Source organism: Erinaceus europaeus, chromosome 14 (genome assembly GCF_950295315.1).
Source record: "Erinaceus europaeus chromosome 14, mEriEur2.1, whole genome shotgun sequence".
Classification (NCBI taxonomy): domain Eukaryota; kingdom Metazoa; phylum Chordata; class Mammalia; order Eulipotyphla; family Erinaceidae; genus Erinaceus; species Erinaceus europaeus.
In genome coordinates, this window is record NC_080175.1 from 83,623,786 (window position 1) to 83,646,029 (window position 22,244).

At 39.1% G+C, this 22,244-nt stretch overlaps 1 protein-coding gene across 1 annotated transcript in view; it reads right to left on the reverse strand.

The window, feature by feature from the left end:
• NSUN3 (NOP2/Sun RNA methyltransferase 3) overlaps positions 1-20,962 on the reverse strand; it is a 36,420-nt gene extending 15,458 nt beyond the window's left edge. The window contains exons 1-3 of the mRNA XM_060172246.1: positions 20,935-20,962; positions 17,654-17,808; positions 15,644-15,765 (exon numbers count right to left, since the gene is read on the reverse strand). Of these exons, the coding sequence (XP_060028229.1) occupies positions 15,644-15,765; positions 17,654-17,808; positions 20,935-20,962 (305 nt within the window). The remainder of the gene's footprint in view (positions 1-15,643; positions 15,766-17,653; positions 17,809-20,934) is intronic.
• Positions 20,963-22,244: the final 1,282 nt, after the last annotated feature.

Below are 22,244 nucleotides of genomic sequence, written 5' to 3' on the forward strand. Positions count from 1 at the left end.
TTGCGCCACATGCGCTTAACCCACTGCACCACCGCCCGACCCCCAGGATTTTCTGTCTTTAGTAAGCCAGTCAATAAGGGGTCCTAGAGGTGACACCAAGGAGGTGACTATAACTTAATTTGGGTTAAAAAATAGAGTGGAAAGAAAGGGAAAAATTGTTTTACTTTTAAATTATTATTCCCAAAGCGCACCTCCTCCCCCTTCCCCCTCCATAACCAGTCCCTGGGGACTGGCTCCTAGCAGGCTCCCCTGCTGAGCTTCTTTACCAAGATTCCTGTCCCACCAGGGAGTATCATTCATTCTAAGTCTATTCCCTTCTGAAACCTCTGGCCTTTTTTCTTTCTAAATAGCCAACCAGCTGCCTCTGCACCACAGCTCCCCTCCCTCCCCCCCCATAGCTAATTAAATAATAAAAAATAAATAAAAAACTCTTTCACCACTTTTTATTACTGTTCTTTTTCTTATCTTTTTCTTTTTTCTCTCTCTCTTTTTTTTCTCATTCTTGTCATCCTTTCTTCCTTAATCCTACAGCTTTCTGAATTCACTGATACACATTTGGGAATTATTTAGGGGAAGAAATCTGACTCAGAGTGGACTCTCTCTGCGAGTATCTCTGCTCAACTTCCCTTCCTCCTTTAGCCACCCCTAGAATATACAGTGGATAGTAGATTTGCATGACTGTCTATTTCTGCTATCCTTGTCTAGTCCTGAGGTTGTTTTGTTTTTTTTTTCTTTCTTAACAATCAGCTGCCACTGCTCAGGAGGCTTGAGGCAATGTGGGACAGGGTGTTTTACCCTGCTCTATTTTATTATTAATATTATATAAAGGCATATATCTCCCCCCCCTTTAGGTTAATCAGAATTAACTCTTAGGGTATCTTTCATTGCTAGGGTAGTGGGCATCTTATCTATTGTGGGAGGAACTTGTCTCGTTACTTCTACTTCCTCTACAGACTCTCCCCTTCTTCCTCCTCCTAGCTAATTAGAAAGAAAGAAACATAAGAGTGAATACAGTACTAGCCTAAAATGATGTGAGTACACATTTAGCCTTCAGTTAATGATATAACTTGGTGATGCAGTTCACATTCTATTTCTTTTTTCTCTTCTGGAACTGGGGCCTTGAACATATGTTATTTCACCATTCACAGGCTGCTGTTTTCATTCAGATAAAGCAAGACAGAAGGAGAGAGGGAGAGGGAGAGGGAGAGGGAGAGGGAGAGGGAGAGAGAGAGACAGAGAGGGAGGGAGGGGGAGAGGGAGAGAGAGAGGGAGGGAGGGAGGGAGAGGGAGAGAGGGAGGGAGAGGGAGAGAGAGAGAGGGAGGGAGGGAGAGGGAGAGAGAGAGAGGGAGAGAGAGGGAGAGAGAGGGGGAGGGAGAGTGAGAGAGAGGGAGAGAGAGAGACAGACAGAGAGGGAGGGAGGGAGAGGGAGAGGGAGAGAGGGAAGGAGGGGGAGAGGGAGAGGGAGAGAGGGAAGGAGGGGGAGAGGGAGAGAGAGGGAGGGAGAGAGAGGGAGAGGGAGAGAGAGGAAGGGAGAGAGAGAGAGAGGGAGGGAGAGAGGGAGAGGGAGAGAGAGGGGGAGGGAGAGAGAGGGAGGGAGAGGGAGAGAGAGGGAGGGAGAGGGAGAGAGAGAGAGGGAGGGAGAGGGAGGGAGAGTGAGAGAGAGAGAGGGAGAGAGAGAGGGAGAGGGAGAGAGAGGGAGGGAGAGAGAAAGGGAGGGAGAGAGAGAGGGAGAGGGAGAGAGAGGGAGGGAGAGGGAGAGAGAAAGGGAGGGAGAGAGAGGGAGAGGGAGAGGGAGAGAGAGGGAGAGAGAGAGGGAGAGGGAGAGAGAGAGAGGGAGAGAGAGAGAGAGAGGGAGAGAGAGAGAGGGAGAGGGAGAGAGAGAGAGGGAGGGAGAGGGAGAGAGAGAGAGAGAGAGAGGCCCCTGAAGCATTGCTTCACTGATTATGAAGCTTTTGAACCTGGTTCTTTAGGCGTGGTGGTAATGTGTTCTCTATAGGTCCTCCTGCTTCTCTCTCTCTCTTTCTCTGCCTCCTACAGCCCTAAATGTTTAATTTCTCTACATTTTATGCCTTTTACTCTTTAAGCATTTTAAGGAATTTCGTTTCATTTACTTTTCTTACTATTCCATTTTTTAAAATTATCATTACAACACTCACTTCTAGTATTCCTTTCCAATTTTTCTATTTTCATTCCTTTTCAGCAGCTCCCATTTCTTCTTCTATTTTTGCTGCCTGATTCTCATTACTTCGCTCTGCTTGTAACAGTTTACTATTTCTGCTGAGAAACAGCAGTCTGGGCAAGAAAGCAAATAAAAAAAATCTCTAACACTATTATGTGCTATGGCCAAATAAAGCATTAAGGTGAAAAGTTAAAGTTCAGGTACAATCTATCAAATAAATGCAGATGGAGAATTAAGCTTCAGGTACGATAAGCATCTAAATCGTAGATATTTCTAGCCTGATAGTTACCTAGTGCTATCACCGGTTTTAAAAGCACTGTTTTACAAGCCTTGAGGGTAATCTTCACTGCTTTCACAGTAAGTAATCAAATTTATATCAAACAGATATCAAAATGTTTATTATCAAAGAAGTCCGGTAAATTCAAGATAAAGAAACATGACCAAGTTTGCTATTTTCAGAGATACTGTGCCCAGTAGCTATTCATCCGTCAGGCGAAAAAACAAAAAGCAATACTGATAATTACCTTTCAGACACCAGCAGCAGGTTTTTACCTTGAGGAAAGGATATTCTTTACACTGTACAGAGTGGAATAATAATACTAAACATTTTTGGCAAAAGATTATAAATGCCAAGTCTTATGCTTCCACTTCATATTCTCCACAGCTAATTACCTCATTAAGATGGGTATAGGAGATTTGATTAGAGACAGAAGCGATGTGTTAAGACTAAATAGAAAGAATCCAGCTTTGTGATACTTAAATTAGAGAAAAGGAACAATAGGCTACATTAGACTAGTCTGACTTCAAGACAGGAACTTTGATCTACTATCACATATAATCTTTTCACTCATACAAAAGAAAAAGAACAAAAAAAAAGAAAGGAAGAAAGAAAGAAAGCTTTCAAGAAAACTAAGAGAAGAGTCCTTTTAGTGAAGAATGGCACCAGCGGCAAAGAAGGAAGTGCCTGCTGCTCCCAAAGCCAAAGTCAAAGTCTTGCAGGCCGGGAGTTGGGCGGTAGTGCAGCGGGTTAAGCACATGTGGTGCAAAGCACAAGGACCAGTGTAAGGATCTTGGTTCAAGCCCCTGGCTCCTACCTGCAGGGGAGTTGCTTCACAGATGGTGAAGAAAGTATGCAAGTGTCTATCTTTCTCTCCTCTTTTCTGTCTTCCCCTCCTCTCTCAATGTCTCTCTGTCCTATCCAACAATGACATCAGTAACAACAACAATAATAACTACAACAATAAAAGAACAAGGGCAACAAAAGGAAATAAATAAATATATTTAAAAAAATAAAATAAGATATTTTTTAAAAAACAAAGTCTTGCAGGCTAAGAAAAGTGCTGGACACATACACAAAGATTGGCAAGTCACAGACCTGCCAACTGCCCAAGATACAGAAGAGCCAAAGACAGCTCAAATATTCTTGGAAGAATACCCCTAAGGAAAAGCATGCTTAGCCATTCTGCCATCCTCACGCTTCTCCTGACCAAGTGAGTCATGAAGAAAACAACACCCCTGAGTTCCTTGTGGATGTCAAGACCAACAAACAGATCAAAAAGGTTATGAAGAGTCACATGACGCTGGTGTTGCTGAGCTCAGCAGCCAAACCAGACCTGAAGTGAAGGCATGTATCTTTTTTTAAAAATAGTTCTTATGCAATTTTTAATTCTTTTATTTTTTATTATTTTTTAAAGATTTTATTTATTTATTAATGAGAAACAGTAGGAGAGAGAAAGAACCAGACATCACTCTGGTACATATGCTGCCAGGGACTGAACTCAGAACCTCATAATTGAGAGTCGGGTGCTTTATCCACTGTGCCATCTCCCGGACCACTGAAGGCATGTATCTAATGATCTCTTGCTCTCGACTATTAAGTTTTGGTGACGCTAACAAACTTGGGGTCATCTAAAGTGGGGGCAGTGTGGAACTATTTCCCTTTAATCTTGTGAATTGTTATTTGATTCCCTGATCAAATTTTTTAAAAGTAACAAAGCTTTTTCAAAGTCTCTGTTTTTTTATGTGGCACCAGAGCCTTATGCATATGCAATACTACTGTCTGCTGGCAAATTTTCTTATTTATCTATTTTAGAGAAAGAGGAGAGAGGGAGAGACAGACAGAAAGAGAGAGACACCAGAGAATCACTCCATCATCCACTGACCTCCATCACGTAATGATGCCATGCAATGCCGGGGTTCCATCCTACAGTCCTGTGTGTGGTAAGAACTGTATCCTTCCAAGTAAGCTATCTCTCAGACACAAAACTTTTTTTTTTAACAAGAAACTTTCCCTCAAATGAAATGCTGTGAGTTTAACCTGGTGGCAATATCATGCCTCTAGTTGGACTGGGTGTGATCAGAAAGGTCCTTCTAGTCATCCCACCTACCATTTCCTTCAGTACTACAGAAGCCCTCTCTCATCGCAAGATGGCATCTGGCTTTGTTTTTCTTTACCAGAACACTGCTCAAGTCTGGCTTATGGTGGTGCGAGGGACTGACTGAATCTGGGACCTCAGAGCCTCAAGCATGAGACTCTTTTTGTATGACCATTATGTTATTTCACCCACCTATAAAGCAGCATTTGAAAACAACTAGTTTTAAAACAATTATCTGTAGGGCCAAAAAAAAAAAAAAAAAAACCAACCTAGTTGTCTATATTGACTACTATACTGGTCAGGTTATAAAATATAAAAATTCCACAAAGTATATTATTTTGTGACTCCATTTAGGTCAAGAGTATGATGAGTTCAGATACCTGTAGTGTGTAGTAGAAGGAGGCTAAGTGCAAGAAAACCTTTCTGATGGAAAAAAAAAAAATCACAGAAAGAAAAGAAAAGAAAAAAAAAAATCACAGAGACTCCTGAAGGATAATTTGATTCAATGTTGTTTTTTCAGAGGTCAAACCTCTGGATATCAAAGTCAATGTTCCTATAAGAAGGAAAATTCAGGGGAGAGAAGAAGAACATAGAACTGCATGTGATATCTAGAAATACTCAAGACAAAGAAACATTTGTTTTCAAGTTAAAAATAGTCAAGTCATCCTCAGCCATATTTTATGGTCACTATTTAGAAGTAATGGGGGGATAATTTCTAAAAAACAGAATTCAGTTTCTCCTATATATATTATATATTTACCATTATATTAATTTGCTCAGTTTTATTTTGTCTGATATCACAGGATTTCCAAGCTATTATGGACATATAAATTCTTTTTTTTGAATTTTTATTTATAAAATGGAAACACTGACAAGACCATAGGATAAGAGGGGTACAATTCCACACAATTCCCACCACCAGAATTCCGTATCCCATCCCATCCCCTGACAGGTTTCCTATTCTTTAGCCCTCTGGCTTATAAATTCTTATCAACACTACAAATGCTATTTTATATACTGAATAAAATATGTCAATGAAATTATGAAAGTGTCATCTTTGAATATTTTGGTTTTAACTTTATTCTATGCACAAACACCATTCATTTGGAAAAATTTGATAACTTTCCTATGAACTTTCTTCTATTTGTTTGATGCTTGTATCCTACCTTCATGTGGAATAATCTTTCTAAAATAAATGTCAACATTTTATTCCACAATTAAAAATATTTCAAACATGCCACAGTAAAATATACAGAATGAAACTTGAAAGAATAATAAAAAGAAGTGTACATATGTAAACTACAACTGGAAATTTTAATATACTTCTTGAAATAATTTGAGCAAATCCCAGGAAATAGATGATTATTAAAAATAAAAGAGGAGGGGCCAGGTGGTGGCATACCTGGTTAAGTGCACACATTACAATGTCCAAGGACCGGGGTTCAAGTCCCTGCTCCCCACCTGCAGGGGGGAAGCTTCATAAGTGGTGATGCAGAGATGCAGGTGTCTCTGTCTCTTTCTCTCTATCATTCCCTCTCCTCTCAGTTTCTCTCTGTCTCTATCTAATAATAAATAATAAGTAAAATAAATATTAAAAAAATAAATAAAAAGAAGACAGGGCATCATTATAAACTTTGCAGATAATTAAATGGTAACAAAGAGTTACTGTGAGTAGCTTTTATGTCAGTAAGTTTAGACACACTGATAAAAAGCAACAATTTAAAAGTATGTTTCCGAATAGAGCATGTCCAAAGTAGAGCTGATCCTCTCCTACTTGACTGATGAGTTCCAATATGAGACTAGAATAAGATCCTTGATTTAGATTCATTGGAGAAATCTGCTTAATTAGGGGTGAACTAACACAAACAATCAGATTGTCATATCGGACTCATATGAATTAGAAATACCTGTTATCAACCTTTCTAATGATTTCTAGTACACAAGTAAGCAAGTGGCACAAGGAAAGATCTCAGATATCTGATCTGACCTCCAAGATCTTGCTTCCAATACAGGAAATGTACTTTCAAGCTCACGACAGATGAGTTCTCTAAGCAAAGATCACAGGTCATCTCACACAATTGATGGCATTTAAGTTATGTCATATGTCCCATATGCCTTAGCGAACAAAATAGTTTCTATGACATTTTCCAGAAAGCCATGCCTCATAAATCTGTAGATTCTGTGTTGTGTTTGCCATAGGCAATCCTAGGCAGAAACATTCTGCTCACAGCGTGCCATAATATTCATTAGTCTATTTATCAAAGAAATTAATTATCAACATGTTTATGTGAGGACTTAACTGGGTCACCTGCCTTCTATCATTTCATGGGAATGTTTCCCTAGAAATCAAAAGAAATTGTTCATAGGCTAGTAGCCCATTTCCCTTAAGACCTTCTCTGGATCATTAAAAAGAAGGTAAAAAAAAAGTTTTATGTTTTGTGACTATTTCTTGCAATAATCAAATTCTGTCAGAAATGAACAACTTTAGAATATGTGAAAAGATAAATGAATAAATGACAGTTCATATGATATGACCATTTCAAAAGTATGCCTTCAAAAACCGACATTAAAATGTTCATAATTAAGTGAACAAAGATATAAAACTGCAGATTCTTATGATTTATTCATTTTAAGTACTATATGTAAAGTAAGTAAATACAATAGTTTATTTCAATGAATGGTTTAACTCTTACTGTATTTTCTTTGAATGTATTCTCAATGCTTTATGAGATGTTTTACTGTCATGATTAGGAAAAATTACTAGAAAGATATCTTCAGTCAGAATACCTGCCTGGGGTCAGCCAAATAGCACATAAAAATCAGTTCTTGCGGGGGTCGGGAGCAGTGGGTTAAGCGCATGTGGCGCAAAGCGCAGGACCAGCGTAAGGATCCCGGTTCGAGCCCCCGGCTCCCCACCTGCAGGGGAGTCGCTTCACAGGCGGTGAAGCAGGTCTGCAGGTGTCTATCTTTCTCTCCCCTTCTCTGTCTTCCCCTCCTCTCTCCATTTCTCTCTGTCCTATCCAACAACGAATTGCGTCAACAAGGGCAATAATAATAACCACAACGAAGCTACAACAAGGGCAACAAAAGGGGGGGAAAAATGGCCTTCAGGAGCGGTGGATTCATGGTGCAGGCACCGAGCCCAGCAATAACCCTGGAGAAGGAAAAAAAAAAAAAAAAGGAAAAAAAAAAATCAATTCTTGCTTGGTCATGCAAAAGACCCAGGTTTAAACCTGGCTTCCACCAAACTGCAAGAAGCTTTGGTGCTCTGGTACGGTGTCTTTCTCGCTCTCCTTCTGTCTCTCTATTGGGAAAAAAAAATCTATGAACCTGGAGCAGTAAAACCTTAGCAGTGGCAGAAACAAACAAACAAATATATCAATCTGCTCCATATTCTGTAAGATATACCTTTTTGTGCCTGTACCCCATTCTTTTTTTATGTTTTATTTCTTTATTAACAAGAAAAATAGGAGGAGAGAAAAAACCAGACATCACTCTGGTACATGTGTTGCTGGGGATTGAACTTCAGGACCTCCTGTTTGAGAGTCCAGTACTTTATCCACTGCGTCACTTCCCAGCCTGTACCCCATTCTTAATCTGAGTACAATTTGGTGTTCCTCTTTCTGGTCCCTCTAGACCTTAGCTATAATTACCTCCAAGGTCCTTAAAAAGAAGGCCCTGAGTGAGAGACAGAGATGAGATAGAGATAGAGATGTCTTTGTTTAATACAAACTTGTAACCCACTATTAATCACAAATAAAGATTGAAAATTAAAAAAAAAAAACAAGATTGTATCACATATTGCCAACCAACATATGAAACATATTTGTATGACGGACAACAATATAGCCAGCCATAAGCTGTAAGGATGGGAGCATCTGCAGACATTTTCCAATTCATCAACATACACATTCATTTCACGTGGGACTTTTTGTTATCTCAACTTTTACAAAGAGTGAAGGGGCCAGGTGGCGGCACACCCAGTTGAGCACACACAAGTCTATATGCAAGGACCTGGGTTTGAGCCCACACTTCCCACCTACAGAGGGCTTCCTTTCACAAGCTGTGAATCAGGTCTGCAAGTGTCTTTTTCTCTCTTTCTTTCTATCTCCTTCTCCTCTCTCATTTTCTCTCTGTCCTACCAAACAGCATAGAAAGAAAAAAGTAAAGGAAAAAATAGTCACTGGGAACAATGGATTCATAGTATTGGCACCATGTCCTAGCATTAAACATGGTGGCACAAAAAAAAAAAAAAAGAAGAAGAAGAACAAGAACGAGGAGGAAGGAGGAGGAGGAAGAAGAGGAGAAGAAAAATGGGGTGGCCTAGGAGATAGTGCAGTGGATAAGGCATTAGACTCTCAAGCATGAGGTCCTGAGTTTAATCCCTAGCATCACATATGTTGAAGTGATGCTGTTTCTCTATCTTTCATCGCTTACATAAGTAAATAAATATTAAAAAAGAGAAGTATGTGTTTTTCACCCTCTCCAAAAAAAGTTAGATATTTTAATTGTAAAGCCTGACTCCTGGCACTTAATTTACAGAAAGAGAAAGAAGAATTAGTAGTACTAGAGATGGTGATAGTTTTTCCTCAATTGCAAACATGACTAAGGAGATATAAAAATCTGAAATTGTGGTGGAAAGCTTCCATTCTAATAGAACTGTAAGTCTAGAGATTATTTTTCCACTAAGACTATGTTGATGAATGATGGAGGCCTGTATTCCATAGTTACTAAGTATACTTTATCTCAGCTCAAGAGCATGACAGAAGAGATGTTAGTGATTTCTTTAATGTTTCTTTTAAAGCACAATTCTTGCTGTCATGGTACTACTTTTTAAGGATTGTTATCTGGATGATTTATACAAATTTTCACAATGTTACAAAATGATCTAAGCTTCCTTTTTCAATAAATTCAGAAATTAGATTTTATTTGTCAAGCAGTAAGAAAAGAAAACCAGGAGGGGTCAGTATTTTAAATGTGATTGATTTCCTCTGAGGAAATAATTGACATGATACATTACAGCAATAAGATAGTTATATTTTTGTTATAAATCATACACTTCAGCTCATGCTTCCCCACCAAAAATCATGTAAACTTCTCCTGCACAAGTATCATGGCCATTTTCCAAAAAGACTACTTGTTCATTATTCTAGCATACTGTTCCACTTTGTTTTTTTCTCAATACATTTAAATAAAATGTCAGGCAAAAATACTCGTTATGCAATCTGTACATACAGCATATAATAAAAGTGGTTAGTTACAGAAATTATTTTGAGAAATAATAAATATTTCCTTTCAAATGACACCCTATTAATAGAATTGATGCATGTTCATTTATGTTGCAAATCTTTGCCCCACATTCTAGAAATGTTTTCAGGGACAGTTATATGAAAGAATTTTTATATAATGTATATTTTTAGATATTATAAATGTATTAAAAGATTCTAATTTTTTACTTCTCTATAGATAAATCAAAGAATGCTCAATAAAAATACAATAAATTCACATGCTTTGGGATCTGTCTCCTGTCATGACTCACTATGCCTTATAATAAACAGTGAATGCTAAAAAAATGAGTTTAGATTATTATTGTCATGACTATATGGGACATAAAATGTGCTTAGTATTTGGTTGAAAATTTGATCTTTTTAGAAGATAAAGTTCACGGAGTCGGGCAGTAGCAGTAGACTAAGTGCACGTGGCACTAAGCGCAAGGACCAGCTTAAAAATCCCGGTTGGAGCGGGCTCCCTACCTGCAGGGGAGTCGCTTCACAAGCTGTGAAGCAGGTCTGCAGATGTCTATCTTTCTCTCCCCCTTTCTGTCTTCCCCTCTTCTCTCCACTTCTCTCTGTCCTATTCAACAACAACAATATGAATAATAAAACAACAAGGGCAACAAAAAGGGATAAATAAAGAAAATTTTTTAAAAAGATAAAGTTCTGAACATTATGCATGTTGCTTAGTGATTTACAGCAAGATAAATAAATAGTGGGCCAGGTGGTGGTGCACCTGGTTAGGTGCATGCGTTACCATGTGTAATGTAAGGACCTGGGTTTCTTCATGTGTCCAGCCCCCAAATTCAGGGATAAAGCTTCAAGAGCAGTGAAGCAGGGATGCAGGGATCTCTTTTTCTCTCTTCCTCTCTACCCACTTTCCTTCTCAATTCCTCTCTATCAAATAAAATCAATAACTGTAAGTCACGGAGGCCATAAAGTACTTTTGAGCCTCAACTCTGTCAGCAGACAAATGTGGATGTAAGCTTAAGACCTACCAATATTATATATGAGTAAAAAATCATCTGGTGAGAGAGAACAGAGCAGTTTATGCCTGAACCTCAGAGGATGCATTTTCAATCCTTTGCACCAATGTAAGTCAGAGCTAAGCAGTGCTCTGGTAAAAAAAAAAAAAAGACACATTTCACTCTCTCTCTCTCTCTTTTTAATCAGAGCACAGCTCAGCTCTGGCTTATGGTGGTACAGTAGATTGAACCTGGCATCTGAGAACCTCAGGCATGAGTCTGTTTGCATGACCATCATGCTATCTCCCCCACCCTTACTTTCTTCTCTTTTATTTTTTAGTTGAGAGACTTTAAAGAAAAATTATTGCTACCAGGGTTACTGCTGAGGCTTAGTGCTGCCACCACAAATACACAGCTCCTAGTGACCTTTTATTTTCTTTCTATTTTTGTATTGGATAGGATAGAGAAAAATTGAGAGTGGAGAAAAAGATAGAAAGGGAGAAAGATAGAAACCTGCAGACCTGCTTCACTGCTCATGAAGCTTCTTCCATCCTACAGGTGGGGAGTTGGGGGGGGAGGGCTTGAACTTGGGTCCTTGTACATGGTAATGTGTGTGCTCAATCAGGTGTGTCACTGCCCAGCCCCCTACTTCTTTACTTTCTTCTGAGTGCCTTCTTAAAGTTGAGAGCACACAGAACGCTGTGCAAGAACCCTGTGTGTGTGGGGGGGGGGGGAGGGAAGCTTCAGGAGTGGTGTAGCATAGCTACAGGTGTCTCTCTTCCTCTCATCTTCTGTATCTCCCCCTTCCCTCACAGCTGTCCTCTGTCTCTATCCAAAACAAATAAATGGATAAATAAAATATTTTTAAAATAATATATTTTTAAAAGAAGCAACTTCTGTGTCCATAACTAAGGAATCTGTCTCCTTTATCATCATAATCCCAGAGCCCAGGAACTCAGAGTCTCAGCTGCTATAAACTCTCTCAAACAAACGTAGCAGATGAACAGGGAAAGTAGAGACTCTGCTCAAGGAAAAGAACGGAATGGAATGATCTTTCCCAATTACATGTGGCTCCATGGAACTCTATCCTCATTGTATACGAGATGTCAGCTTTGTGCTCTGTCAAGATACCACAACAATGATATAGTTGTACAGCTATTCTTTCTTTTTTTAATTTTCTTTATTGGGAAATTAATGTTTTATATTTGACAGTAAATACAATAGTTTTGTAAAGCCATTCTTTTGGGGGATTAAGATGGTAAGAAAGAGAAGTAATCACTAAAGAATAGTCTCAGCTCCCCAGGCGAGATTTTTCTGGCTTAAACTCCACTGAATAACGAAGAGTCATTTCTGCCTTGATTCTCCTTGGTGCACCTTTCTCTTTTTTCTCTCTTCCATCATTTCCTTTTATCTTCACAAAATCCATTATTGTTTTCTCTAAACAACAATTCTCAGTTTCTTTTGTAGTTATACAACTGTTGTGAATATGCATGGTATTTTTTCAGGAGTATTATATATGATAAGAAATATGAGTCTTTGATCAGTATTTTCTCTTAAAAACCTTATGCATCATGGGGGGTAAAAAGAATAGTCTCAGGTGATAGTGTTTAAGAAGGTCTCGGTGTGAGGTTTACATGAAAACGGTCTTTGTAACAATGACTGAAATAATGTATGATGTGAAGGGAAATATATTAAAAGCAGGCAAAAGTTAAAACTAAAACCATGTCTTGGTTCTATAAAAGCAACACTAAGCAAAACAAATTATGTGAATTGCTTCCATTTATGCCTAATTTCCATGTAGCACAATGCTTATATAATTATTTTTGCCGTATTAACTTTGTTTTACATTTAGTTTCAGATATAAAATCATAAACAAGCTTTGCTATTTACTCTTTTTGTACAGTTACTTACAGAACCTTTTCTACATGCCAGCTACCAAATACATAGTGGGAATAAAAACAAAAGGATAACCTTTACTCCCATGGGGCTTACGATCCTGTCAAAAAGAAAGACAAATATTGGGCAAATACTAAGTAGAGAAACTGAAAATCAATATAATTTTACATGAAAGTAAGAGCTTAAAAGGAGTATCAAATCCCAGCACAAGGGAATCAAGTACTCAATAAGGAGATGTCAGAGCTGATTCCTGAAGAATCAGAAGTATTAGTCATCCTTCCTAGAAGAAAAGGATGAATTAAAACTAAGCAAAGAGAACAGGAAATGTACTGGCCTTAGAAATAAAACTCTGGAGGGTGAGGAATTGTTCAGACGATGAAGCTAATAAAGTAAGAAGGAATCACATCAAAGGAGGACTTGGATATCACACGAAGGAGTTTGATAATTATCCTTTTCATTGTTGAAAAGGTGGCACAACCTATCTATAGAAATACCTCGTTGGTGTAGTATTCCATATATAGCAAGTACAAATAAGCATAGACAGTAACAACAATGACAAAAAACGGCTGACAGTAAAGCACACTGCCAGACGTACATAAGAATTATTGCTCATTCTTAGCCCATATATAAGAAATAATGAATGTGTGATAAGGTATCATTTAACTATATATTTTTAAATTATTTATTTGTTTTTTGTTTGTTTAGTAACCAGAGCTATTGCTGGATTATTGCAGGCTTAGTGACTGCACAAAATAAATAAATAAAATTAAATTAAAAATCCATAACTCTGTTGGTGGCCTTTTTTTTTCTTTCTTTCTTTGATAAAAGAGGGAGAGAGATGAGAAAGAGAGAGATAGATCATCTTTTTTTTTCAGCACTGCTTCACTGTTCATGAAGGCCTCCTGTAGGTGGGGGCTGGTGGCTTAAACCAGGGCCTTCTCAATGGAAATATGTCCAATTTACTGTGTCTACTAGCACCTGGGCCCTCTCCAAACTGTTTTGTTCAGAATCACACAACAGGAATTCCTTTGAAGTAGGACAGAAGCAGAAAACTCTCTCGCAAGATGGTGAGTTTGGAGCAGCAGCTGCCATGAGCTCCAGCAAGCAGCAGCTTGCGACCTGGGATTCTCTGGAGAGGGTAGGAAACTGTGCTGTCTACGGGAGGGTGAACACGGGCTGGTCAGGGTGTCACCAAAATACAGTCCCATAACTCACTCTTGGACTGATAAATGGAGGCCAGGGGGACAAAGAAAGGAAAATCTTTGGATTATTTCTGAGCTCACCCCTCCCCCACCCACCCCAGAACCAGCCCCCAGGGGCTGGATAGCTGCTTCTAGCAGGCTTCCCGCTGAGCTATTTTCTTTACCAAGATTCTGGCTCACCAGGGGCATCACTCCAAGCCTTTTCCTTTTTGTTTAACTTCTCTTTTTTTAAGTGGCTGGAGATCTATTTGAATGACAAAATACCTGACCAATCATAGCCTCATCCCTGCCTGGGGAAGACTACCTGGAGGTTTTTGTTTGTTTGTTTTGACACTTCTTACAATTGGCTGTCTTTGTTCAGGCTGCCTGCAGCCAATCTGGAAGAGCCCTTGACTGTTAAGGTTTTTTAGTCTGTTTTATTTTATTATTACTATTAATATATATGCGTGTCACTTTCCCCTCCTCCTTTTTCAGGTTGACCAAAATTAACTGTTGTTGTTTTTCCATTGCTAGGTGACTGGGTATTGTATCTACTGTGAGAGGAACTTATTTCTCTCTACCACTTCCCTCCACTTTCCTTTTTCCCCTCCTCCTAGCTAATTTAAAAACAAACAAACAAAAACCCTCTTTCCTTTCACTGCTCTTGCTTTTTTTTTCTTTCTTCTTTTTAATTTTTTTTTCTTCCTTCTTTCTTCTTTTGCTTTCTGAATTCACTGATACTCGTAAATTATTTTGGGGACGAAATCTGACTCAGAGTGGACTCTCTGTGTGTGTGTCCCTTCTTCCCTCTCTCTTTCTGTCCCTAGAATTTGTAGTGGATAGTAGATTTGCATGCTTGTCTATTTTTGCTTTTCCTTTATCCTTTCTCGTTCTTTTCTTTTATTTGGTTGCTATTTTTTCTTGGACTGGAAGTTTTGTTTGGCTAACTGATACTGGTTGAACTGCAACAATCCTTGCTTCAGTTACTATTGTTGTAATTGCTGAGGTTGGTGACTGCACCTATAATAAAGGTCTTTAGTATAAGCAGAAAACTCTCTTAAAACTAGAACAGATTTCAAATGCCTCTGTTCTGACGAAAATCAAGTATCTTTAAAGGCCATACCCTTCTGGGAGTATCTTAATCAAGAAGGTAAGTATTAACAAGGAGCAAGAACTTCCTAGGAAGCAAACTCATCTAAAATAATGTGCCCCTGCCCCCCCCAACCAAAAAAAAAAAGAAAAAAGAAAAATCTTACAGTTATGCTGATGAGAAAAGAATAGGTATGAATAGTCCTCAAAAGCAAACAAACTTAAACCACAAAAAACAACCAACCAAACCTTTAAAAAACAAAGCATAGCAAAAATATATGTCACAAGGAAGGGGGCAAGGACAGAGACAAAGGGAACATTCCAGTATGAGAGCTGAAAGAAGTAGAGAGTTTTCTAGGTATAGTCTATTTGTTTGTTTGTTTGTTTATTCATTTATTTATTTACTGGACAGAGACAACCAGAATTTGAGAGAGAAGAGGGTGATAGAGAGGGAGAGAGACAGAGAGACACCTGTAGCCCTGTTTCACCACTCATGAAGCTTTCCCTCTGCAGGTCAGGACTAGGGGCTTGATCCTGGGTCCTTGCACATAGTAAATTGTGTGCTCAAACAGGAGTGAAACCACCTGGCCCAAGAACCTTCCACTTGGGGACTTTCAGGTATCACGTTTTCTGTGTCTATTTAAATTGACATTAAAAATCAAAATATGTATGAATAGCTCTCACCTTAAGAGTTCTAGTTGTAGAAGAGGCAAATTCTTCCTCTGGCCTATCCTATGGGCTGCCATTTGAGAATCAGATGAAAACAACCAACTCCGATCATTTGAACATGGAGCATCAACTAATACCTAGAGGAGGAAAAGGACACATGATGCAAATAGTATTGCAAATACAATCTCAGACACAAAATATACAGGAAGCAATGTAAAGCATGACTAAAATATCAAATAAATGAAAGTAAAATACACTATGGTAAATTTTTTTACATTTCCTCATTAGTAGTTTTCCATAAAATTTGCCATGCAATATGTGTGTGTGTGTATATATATATATATGTATATATATATATTTTTTTTTTGAGGAGGGGAATTAAGAGAACAGAAAGAACAGGTATAAAAAAAAAAACCTTAAACCACAGAACAATCAACCAAATCTTTAAGAAACAAAGCACAGCAAAAATATACATGTCATAAGGGGACAAGGACAGAGACAAAGTGTGGGACTGTGTGAAAGCTTGGTGGAGCTTAGGGGAGCTCTCCCATCCTTGGATGGAGGTCTGGAAAGAAAGCCCACTTGTTAGCCTCTCTCCTTATAGAGATGAGCCAAGAGGAAAAGTCTCCCAGACTCAGTTTCTCCTTGTTAGTCTCTCAAGCTCACAGAATGCCTACTGCCTCTCACAGTTCATTTTCTTGCTAGCAGACTAAGTGGATGCTTGCTTCAAAGTTCATTCAAAGTTCACACATTCACTATAACTTCACCTTTTGATCATATAGGAGAACACACTCTATCATACACCCCTGCCAGTACCCCGGCAGTGAGACCCCATGTTCTATTTCCTTGTGTCCTTTGATATCTGTGATTTACATCAAGTTTTGTTTTTCTTCTTCTCTACCTCACCTTACTGGTTTAGCCCCTATGCTTTTTGCAAATACCTTTGGATAATTAACTTGCCTGCATCATGGAAACTAATTGTCTTGACCTGTATGTATCTCATCAGTTCTTGTCATACCAACCCCCTACCATGGGGGCAAGCTGACCTTTAAGAAACCTGTAATTTCTAACATATGTGAAAAATGTTCTTTGTTTAACAGTATAAAATCCTGTACCCATCTCCAAATAAATGGATGTCCATACCAGAATATCTCCCGATGCCTCTTTCTCTATCATGCAGTCACTAGAACTGGTGAGGGAGGGTCGGAAGCTTACCCCCACCCCCTGGGTTGGAGCCACCTCACGTGAGCACCAGCAACAAAGGGAACATTCCAGTATGAGAGCTAAAAGAAGTGGAGTTTTATGACACCTGAGAACACCTGGAGAGGTTACTTAGTTCTTGAAATATCTGTTTCCTTATCTATAACAGGAGAAATGCTCAGAATCTATATGCCATTTTTGTTGTAGTGATTAGTTTACTAAGAATGTATCCTGCCAATACATAATACTTGATATTCTTCACTACTATAGCAAAAACTTTAGCCAAAGTTATTCACTTTAAACAGATATAACCATATCTCTGAATTCCTAGTACTTATTTTTAATAACTAATATTTAAATTTCAGTTTTCTTTATTTTTTAAATTTCTTTATTGGGGAATTAATGTTTTAAATTCAACAGTAAATACAATAGTTTGTACATGCATAACATTTCTCAGTTTTCCATATTCAGTTTTCTAAAATACTCTCTTCATCAGCTATTATACTGACATAACGTTACCAAATTAAAACATTACAGTGCACATGTTTGTGTACTGACGTAAACAAGATCTAATCTTTTCCTGAATATCTCTGAGGTACCTGGAAAACAAATACTATAATCCCCAGCCCCAATGTTACCACTCCTTTGAACCATGCTGACTAACAAATAAAAACTTCTTCTATGTTAACTTTATCAAAATTTCCCAGAGTGCTGAGAAATGAATGGTAACAGGCTCTGTCTGGAAGGAGAGAGAAAATAACAACAAAGCAACCTAGAACCATATCACTGATCCTCCATTAGTTAGTCATAATGTTATGAAATTACCTTGTCAAATGATTCAGGCTGGGCATCTCCCATTTCTCTGCCATCCAATTCAGACACTTTAATTACATTTATCAAAGGCTGCGGGATAAAAGATTCTAATGTCTGCTTTAGCCTCTTCAATCTTATAGTATCATATTCATTACAGTTAAGATAACCTAAAAAAAATAATCAAAAACATTTTCTTGAAATTGTTAAATTTTCACTTTTGCTTAAAAAGTAAAAAATTGATTTGTCACAATCATACAGAAACAGGCCTAAAAAGGAAATATAATTATCACATGTTTTAAAGACAGGAAAAATAAACTACATGAAACATTAATTATAGTCTATACAGCTTAAAGCTCTCATAATTTTCTCCATCAAATTTAATTTCATTGATGAAAATTATAACAGAATTATGGATCACTGTAGATTTTCCTTTTTTTATTGCCTTTATTTATTGGATAGAGACAGCCAGAAATGGATAGGAAGAGGGAGATAGAAAGAGAGACAGAGAGACACCTGCAACACTGCTTCATCACTTGCAAAGCTTTCCCCCTGCAGGTGGGAACCAGGAGCTTGAACCCAGGTCCTGTGCACTGTAACATGTGCACACAACCAGGTGGGCCACCACCCAGCCCCTGTAGATTTTCTATACACCCTGTACTTCCACACTTCAGTTTTCCTCCCAAAACATACACACACATTATAGATATAGCTATCTTCTTCTAGAATAGAATACCTTTATTTTAAATAAAGGTTAATATGGTATAGAAAAAGAAAGCATATCAAATGTGATGGGCTCTATATGACAAACTCAAATTATGATGCCTGAGAACACCTGGAGAGGTGACTTAGTTCTTGAAAAATCAGTTTCCTCATCTATACCAGAAATGTAAATAGTAAGGTATTCAGAACCTATATGCCATTTTTGTTGTAGTGATTAGCTCAAAGCACCTGATTAGCAGCAGATATTGAATGAACATTCTGGTCACTGTTCTTCTGCAAAGCAGGGGGTGCACTTCCATGCAAATCAGGCAAGATGAAAAAAATAAACTTTTTAAAATATTTATTTATTTCCCCTTTTGTTACCCTTGTTTTTTATTGTTGTAGTTATTATTGTTCTGATGTCGTTGTTGGATAGGACAGAGAGAAATGGAGAGAAGAGGGGAAGACAGAGAGGAGGAGAGAAAGACCTGCAGACATGCTTCACTGCCTGTGAAGCGACTTCCCTGCAGGTGGGGAGCCCAGGGCTCGAACAGGGAACAGGGATCAGGGATCCTTACACCGGTCCTTGCACTTAGCACCACGTACCTTTAACCTACTGCGCTACCACCCGACTCACCAACTTTTTTTTTTTTTATCAACAAACTTGAGGAGTCAAAGCTAAGAAAAAGTTTGCACAAACAGTTCTGGTTAGAAATATCTCTTCCTTTATATCCTAAGGAGCCCAATACACCCATCCAAAAAGATCTGTGTACACATATGTTCTTAGCAGCACAATTTGTAATAGCTAAAAACTGGAAGCAACCCAGGTGTCCAACAACAGATGAGTGGCTGAGCAAGCTGTGGTATATCTACACAATGGAATACTAGTCAGCAACAAAAAATGGTGACTTCACTGTTTTCAGCCCATCTTGGATGGACCTTGAAAAATTCATGTTAAGTGAAATAAGTCAGAAACAGAAGGATGAATATGGTGCCCTCTCAGGCAGAAGCTGGAAAACAAGATCAGAAGAGAAAACACAAGTAGAACCTGAACTGGAATTGGCGTATTGCACCAAAGTAAAAGACTCTGGGGTGGGTAGGGGGGAGAATACAGGTCCAAAAAGGATGACAGAGGACCTAGTAGGAGTTGTATTGTTATATGGAAAACTGGAAAATGTTATGCATGTACAAACTATTGTATTTACTGTCAAATTAAAACATTAACTCCCCAATAAAGAAATAAAAAATATATATGTATCTCTTCCTGGAGTCGGGCAGTAGTGCAGCGGGTGAAGCGCACTGACCTGAGCAAGCGCCCATGTAAGCACCGGCGTAAGGATCCCGGTTTGAGCCCCTGGCTCCTAACCTGCAGGGGAGTCACTTCACAGGCGGGGAAGCAGGTCTGCAGGTGTCTGTCATTCTCTTCCCCTCTCTGTTTTCCCCTCCTCTCTCCATTTCTCTCTGTCCTATCCAACAACGACGACATCAATGACTACAACAATAAAACAACATGGGCAACAAAAGGGAATAAATATTTTTTAAAAAACCTTAAATATATATTTATATATATAGCTATATCTTTGTTGGAGTAGGGCACCAAAGTAAAAATCTCTGGGGGGAGGGAAGATGTTCAGTTTCACTGGGGGGGCGGGGTAGGGACACAGACCTTTGGTGGTGGGAATGGTGTTTAATATACATTCCTATTAACTTATAGTCTCATAAATGACTATTCAATTAATAGGAGAGGGGAAAATAGATAGAATGTTTATGCATCAAAAAGTTGGTCTTTTTTTTTTTTTTTTGATGCACAGACCACAGCTCTGAATACATGTTCCTTCAATCTAAGCACTTAAAACTTCAACTTGGTAATCAGATTGAATTTTAACAGTGGGCTCAAACTGTTAATGCATTTCTAATAATGACCTTCTGTTTGACATATTAAATCTTCTAAAAGCTTAGGCCAGGGAGAACAGAAACAACTAGTGGTGTTACTTTATAAGATACAGCTCTATGTAAATAGCATAATAGAAAATAAATTATAGTGACGTCTTACATGATACAGCAAATGCTAAGAGATTTTCAGAGTTAACCTAATTGTCAAATAATTTGGTTACAGCAATACCTATCTATTGCCTTCTTTTTTAATAAATATTTATTTAGTTTCCCTTTAGTTACCATTGTTGTTTTATTGTTGTAGTTATTGTTGTTGTTGTTGTTGTTGGATAGGACAAAGAAATAGGGAGAGGAGGGCAAGACAGAGAGGGGGAGAGAAAGATATAGAAACCTGCAGACCTGCTTCACTGCTTGTGAAGCGACTCCCCTGCAGGTGGGGAGCCGGGGGCTCGAACTGGGATCCTTAAACCGGTCCTTGCACTTTGCGCCATGTGTGCTTAAGCTGCTGTGCCACCACCCGGCTCCCTTCTATTGCCTTCTTAAACCCTAGGACAGCAGGAACCTTCCCCTTTCTCTATAAAGCCCATATTTCTCCCAGCCCTGAAACCTCTAGGGTGGGACTCACTTTCCTGCATGCTCCTCCCAATTCTACCAACTGATACTGCACCTGCGGACCCCAACCCAAGCAACGCAACCAGTACCTCCTCGGCATGTTTCACTTCGGACCATGTCCAGAGACGTCACACATTGAATGCCAGTCCTTCAGCTTCATTACTCTGGCGAGACCTTTCCTAGTTCATAGGACTCTTTAATTCCATTTGAGGTGTCACATTTCCTAACAAAACCTCAAAACCTAGATATAGACCAAGCCCCATGACATAGGGTACATGTACATGTATCCATAAGTTAGGAGAAAACATATACCTTAAAGCAAAAGTGCACAATAGTTTGCAGTGAGTCAATGAATGCAGCAAGCAAGTAGAAAGACCTAAAAATAAGCTATAAAGTACCTAATGAAACAGTTTCTACTGAGACCTAGAAACGCTCCTCACCTACCACCCACCCATTACACGTCCCTCAATCACTCCAAAGCTAACCGTGTCAGACAAAGGAAGGGCTACAAAAGCTGAATAAGGGCAAGAGACTGGCAGACTTTAATGGTGACTGTTTAGTAACAACTAGGCCACCCCATCACCTGGGGCCCTAGTTGGGAGTCCTGGGATTCCCACACAGACATGATGGGTCTAGACTTCTTCTATTTATTTATTTATTCCCTTCTGTTGCCCTTGTTGTAGTTGTTGTTGGACAGGACAGAAAGAAATGGAGAGAAGAGGAGAGACAGAGAGGGGGAGATAAGATAGACACCTGCAGACCTGCTTCACGGCCTGTGAAGCGACTCCCCTGCAGGGGAGCTGGGGGCTCGAACAGGGATCCTTATGTCAGTCCTTGAGCTTGCGCCACCTGAGCTTAACCCACCGCGCTACAGCCCAACTCCCAGAACCTAGACTTCTAACAGACTCCTCTCTCCAGTCACTGTCATCTCCATCAGGAACAACATAATTGACCCCTTTGTGGGCTCCCACAGGACACTGCCCTCAATGTGGATCAATAATGGTAGGGAACGTTCCACTCTCCAAAGGGAAGTTGGACAACATACTCTACCTCCTATCCGAGGAAGATGGGTCCTGAAATTAGTGTAGCCTGGAATGTTCCTAGCCGTGACCACAGACTGCAAACTCAGACCTACAGGGATGCAGAGGTTACATAGGCTCCTGTGCTGAATATGAGACACAGATCAAATCAGTGGGGTTTACAGTCAACAGTATTTCTATACTTTCCCCATATTTGGGGGCAATTCTCTTCCCAGATCCAGCTTTCTAGTCCTTTTTCCAACTATGACAACATTTCCCCATACAATAACCTGCGTCCACTCACATATTAGCTGTCAGGCTTAGGCAAAAACTACTTAGGTTATGGGCTCCTTGGAATATACCTAAAATAGGCCTACTAG